We start from the raw sequence: 5,229 nt of genomic DNA on the forward strand, positions 1-5,229 counted from the left end.
ATATATATATATATATAATTCTCTATTCAAGTTATTACCTTCCTTGGTGTAACACAAACAAAACAGCCAGGCCACAAGAACAAGAACAATCTTATAAGCAGTTCAATTTGTTTGAAGTAGTAAAATATTTTTTATCAAAACTGACTTGAGCAAGGTTTGAACTTCTGATCAAGGAGTCACTAATCCAGTCCCTTTTGGGATTCGTTCATTTATTTATTTTTTATTTTTTATTTCAGGATTTCTGAGGTCCACATGCTCTGTGACAAAACGCAGACATTTTTTATGAAAGAAATGGCTCGCAACCTTGTCTCTGTTACTTATGTAAGTGATGGTGCTTGTTTTGTTCCTTCTTAATTTATTGAAATTTTTAGACGGTTGTTTGTCTGTCTGTCTATCACTTCCCTTTCTAAATATCTCTCTCTTTCTCCCTTTTCTTTCTTTCTTCTCTCCCCACCACCACTTGTTCAGTAACAAGTTTGTAATATCTTTACCCTTTTGTTACCATATTTCTACTGTAAAAAATGCATTAGGTTTGTTTTAATTAATTTTGAAAATAATGAAGAAATTAGCAAAATATCTACGTTCTTATTAAGCTGGCGTTTGTAACATTAATTAACATATATTTTGATGACAGTTTTAATTTAGATCATTTAAAAACAGTTTGTATCCAAACACCATGGATGGTCTCAGGCAGATTGATCCCAAAAGATGGTTAAACAGTCACCAGAAACAGATTTAGACATGCAATGCAAAAATATCTGTCCAAGTGCTAACGGTGGCAATGATTTCCATCAGCACCAGAAATTCTCATCAGACAAGAATCTGTTTGGTGAGGGATCTTCTTTGCATCCTTGTGGTCATGGTTTCAATCCTACTCTATGGCACATTGGGCAAGTGTCTTCTGATAATAGCTTCAGACCAACCAAAGCCTTGAGAGTTGATCTTGTTGGCAGAAACTGAAATACATCCACCTCATCATCATTTAATGTCTGTTTTCCATGCTGGCATGGGTTGGACGGTTTGGCAGGATCCAGTAAGTTGCGGGGCTGTGCCAACCTTCAGCATGAGCTTTATAGTATGGTTTGTATGGCTGGAAGCTCATTCTGCCACCAACCACTTTACAGTGTGTAAAGGGTAAACAGTAAGAACTCCCTTCTGTCATGAATGACCATGGAATTGCACCTAGAAAGTTCCCCTCCAAGGCACAAGTCTAGGCAGGGTTGTTTACAAAAGACTAGCAGTTACCCATGCATACCAGCCTCCCCTCTCCATGCAGGCAAAAGGGGCCGATACAGCTTGGCACAAGTAACATCACACAGTTAAGTGAACTGGAGCGACGTGAAATAAAGTGTCTTGCTTAAGAACATAACAGACAGCCCTGTCAGGGAATCGAACTCACTACCTCATGATTGTGAGCCCGACACTTTAACCACTGAGCTACGCATCTTCATAGTCTGTATTAGGTGTACAAACACACACACATACACACGTATGTTTGTGTGTACCCTTGTCTTGATATCACATGGTAGTTGTAAATGAGCATCACTGTTATACAAGTGGTGTTGTTCCCAATCTTCCTTAGAAAATATGTCCAGCTATAGGGAAATACTATTACCTTGGCTAGAAACAGGAGAGAGTTAGTGACAAGAAGGGCATCTGGCCATAGAAATCCTGCCTCAATGAATTTCGTCAGACCCATGCAAGTGTGGAAAAGTGTACATTAAAACAAGGAGGGTGGCTGGAATAGTTTAATGAGTCTGGAAAATAACGATGGAATAAATACAGGGTGGCCCAAAAGTAGGTTTAATGTTATACAACTGTCTCTTTTGCATTCATATATTAACAGTTTAGATCCTAATTATAAAATAATATAAAACCATTATTCTATGCTAATTTAGTTAATTTTTGTCAAGCTCCCTTTTCAGTTTGGAAGATAGAAATTTAAATGTAATAAAATGTTTTAAAAGAAATTTGCAGTGCCTACATGATAGCTGTAAACTTACTTTTGGATCACCCTGTATGATTAAAGAAAGATCAGACAATAATCTTCATTAAGAGGGATGTTCTGGTTAATGAATGAATATATTTCATTTTCTGTGGTTCTTTTTTTTTTTTTTCCTTCCAACAAAATAGAAAATTTTTTTTTTCATTTTTACTGATTTGTTTTTTCTTTCTTTTCCCAAATCTTTCTAGAAATTTCATCTTCTCACCCCATATGCCTGTAAACCAGTCCACCACACCCTAAGTACAGGTTCAATACTCCTCATTCTGTAAGTGGAACCCACTTTTATAGTCTTTTGTTTTTTTTTTGTCAATTTATACTTTGTGTTTTATGTTGTGACAGCTTCTCCTTCCAGGGCTTGCACTTTCTGATCCACAGCCACAGTGAAGCAACCTGCACAGCTAACCTGGGGGCCTTCAACCTGTCCGTCCCTGTGATACCTAATATGTCGCAAACTTGTTTTGTATTACAAAAGCCAGACAGTGGAAGGCCATCAGGTTGGCTGTGAAGGTTCCTTCAAGGTGTCTGTAGATCAGGGAGTGTGAGCCCTGGGAAGGGCAGTGCCACCAGGGATAGTACTAACTGGACACAAACTGGGGTTTGATCAGACCCCACTGGATGGGTTCCTGGATGAAGGTGCCAGATAATGAAAGACCCAAAGCAGCAAATGACCCCAGGAAACCTCACAATTGTGTATCACAGGATAATGTATGGAAAAACTGTATATTGAATATTTTGCTAACAGAGATCTATTTGGCCCCTTTTGTTGCCATATTTCTGCTGACATGCTCTCCCTTTGGTTTAAATAAATTTGAAAATAATGAAGAATTTTATTCTTTTACTCTTTTATTTGTTTGTCATTTGACTGCAGCCATGCTGGAGCACCACCTTTAGTCGAACAAATCGACCCCAGGACTTATTCTTTATAAGCCTAGTACTTATTCTCTCGGTCTCTTTTGCCAAACCGATAAGTTACGGGGGATGTAAACACACGAACGAACGACAGACTTCTTTCAGTTCCCGTCTACTAAATTCACTCACAAAGCTTTGGTTAGTCTGAGGCTATAGTAGAAGACATTTGCCCAAGGTGCCACGCAGTGGGATTGAACCCAGAACCATGTGGTTGGGAAGCAAGCTTCTTACTACACAGCCGCTCCTGCCCCTATTTTTGGTAAAATAATTTTGTCATTAAGATGGTATTTAGGACATGAATTAACAGGAAGGTTTTTGATTCAGATTCTAAGGCCAAGATATCCTAAAAACCAAGGTGCCACATACAAAAGCACCCAGTATACTCTGTACAGTGGTTGGAATTAGGAAGGGCATCCAGCCATAGAAACCAAACTAAAACAGACTATGGGACCTGGTGCAGCTCCTTGCCTTTCCAATTCCTGTCAAGCTGTCCAACTCATGCCAACATGGAAAATAGACATTAAATGTTGATGATGATGATGATCACTTTAACCCTTTCGTTACTGTATTCATTATGAGATGTTCCATGTTTCTTTCAATTTAAATATAACAAAGAATTTAGTAAAATAACTTAGTTATAATTAAGCTGGTATTAGGAACATAAATTGTGACTAAGGTTTGGTGGAAGATTTTAATTTAGAACTTATGAAAACAAGACATTTGTACTACAGAACCAGGGACAGTTTCAACCAGGTTGGTATCAAAAGGGTTAAGAATTGTTTCTCTATTATATATGTTAACCCATTTGTTACTTATTTCTGTTGAGATGCTCTGTGTTTCTTTCAATTGTAAATATAACAAAGAATTTAGTAAAATAACTTAGTAATCCTTAAGCTAGTGTTAGGAACATGAATTGTGACTAAGGTTTAGTGGAAGATTTTAATTTAGAACTTATGAAAACAAGACATTTGTACTACAGAGCCAGAGGCTGCTTCAGCCATGAAAAGGGTTAAGAATTGTTTCTCTATTATATATGTTTTAACCCTTTCATTACTGTATTTCTTTTGAGATGCTCTGTGTTTCTTTCAATTAATTTTAAATATAACAAAGAATTTAGTAAAATATCTTAGTTATCATGAATCTAGTGTTAGGAACATAAATTGTGACTAAGGTTTGGTGGAAGATTTTAATTTAGAACTTATGAAAACAAGACATTTGTACTACAGAACCAGAGGCTGTTTCAGCCATGAAAAGGGTTAAGAATTGTTTCTCTATTATATATTTTAACCCTTCTGTTACCATATTTCTTCTGAGATGCTTTGTGTTTCTTTGAATTAATTTTAAATATAGCAAAGAATTTAGTAAAATAACTTAGTTATCATTAAGCTAGTGTTAGGAACATAAATTGTGACTAAGGTTTGGAGGAAGATTTTAATTTAGAACTTATGAAAACAAGATATTTGTACTCAGAGCCAGAGCCAGTTTCAGCCAGGTTGGTATCAAAAGGGTTAAAATAGTTTATCATAGATGCTGGGCTGGCCTCAAGTGGATTTGTATGAAAACAACTGAAGTTAATGTTTTTTTTTTTTTCTGCTTTTTCAGTTTCCTTCTTGCCTTTATAATCTATCTTCTTGCTGGATTTGCATTCAAGCATTTTTATCTCGGGGCTCAAGGTGTTGAGATTATCCCTCACTACACATTTTGGAGTGATTTCCCACTTTTGGTTAAGGTAGGTAACAATATTCTTGTATTTTATCCCTTTTTTAGCTTTGACTTGTTTTAATCATCAGACTGTGGCCTTGCTGGAGCACTGCATTGACAGGTTTAGCTGAATGAATCGACCTAAGCACGTATTCTGAGATGGGATAATTTTTATTTTAATCTTAGTAAGATTAAAATAAAAATTGTCCTCTCAAAAAAAAGCCATCTCTACTCATTCTTTCAAATATATATATATAATTTGTATATATCTATGCGTGTCTGCGTTTGTCGCCCCATCATCACTTGACAACCAGTGTTGGTGTGTTTGCATCCCCATGACTTAGCAGTTTGGCAAAAGAGACTGATAGAATAAGTACTAAGCTTTAAAAAAAAAAAGAAGATAAGTCCTGGGGTTGAATTGTTCCACAAAACCAATGTACGGCAGTGCTCCAGCATGGCCACAGTCCAGTGACTGAACCCAGTAAAACTATAAAAGAAAGCATTAGTGCCCCAAATTTAGTTGTGGAGCAAGGGTGGCGGCGGAGGGTGGGGCTTAACGAATACCATTACCAGTCTCTGTCCCACCCACCCCTCTACCTCTTCGTTTAACCCCC

The 5,229-nt window shown here is 36.9% G+C and overlaps 1 protein-coding gene across 1 annotated transcript in view; it reads left to right on the forward strand.

The window, feature by feature from the left end:
- LOC106873057 (cation-dependent mannose-6-phosphate receptor) overlaps positions 1–5,229 on the forward strand; it is a 30,207-nt gene that overhangs the window by 23,825 nt on the left and 1,153 nt on the right. Inside the window, exons 4-6 of the mRNA XM_052977193.1 lie at positions 237–321; positions 2,194–2,270; positions 4,517–4,643. Coding sequence (XP_052833153.1) covers positions 253–321; positions 2,194–2,270; positions 4,517–4,643 — 273 coding nt within the window. The 5' untranslated portion in view covers positions 237–252. The remainder of the gene's footprint in view (positions 1–236; positions 322–2,193; positions 2,271–4,516; positions 4,644–5,229) is intronic.

Source organism: Octopus bimaculoides, chromosome 27, assembly GCF_001194135.2.
Source record: "Octopus bimaculoides isolate UCB-OBI-ISO-001 chromosome 27, ASM119413v2, whole genome shotgun sequence".
Taxonomy (NCBI): Eukaryota; Metazoa; Mollusca; class Cephalopoda; order Octopoda; family Octopodidae; genus Octopus; species Octopus bimaculoides.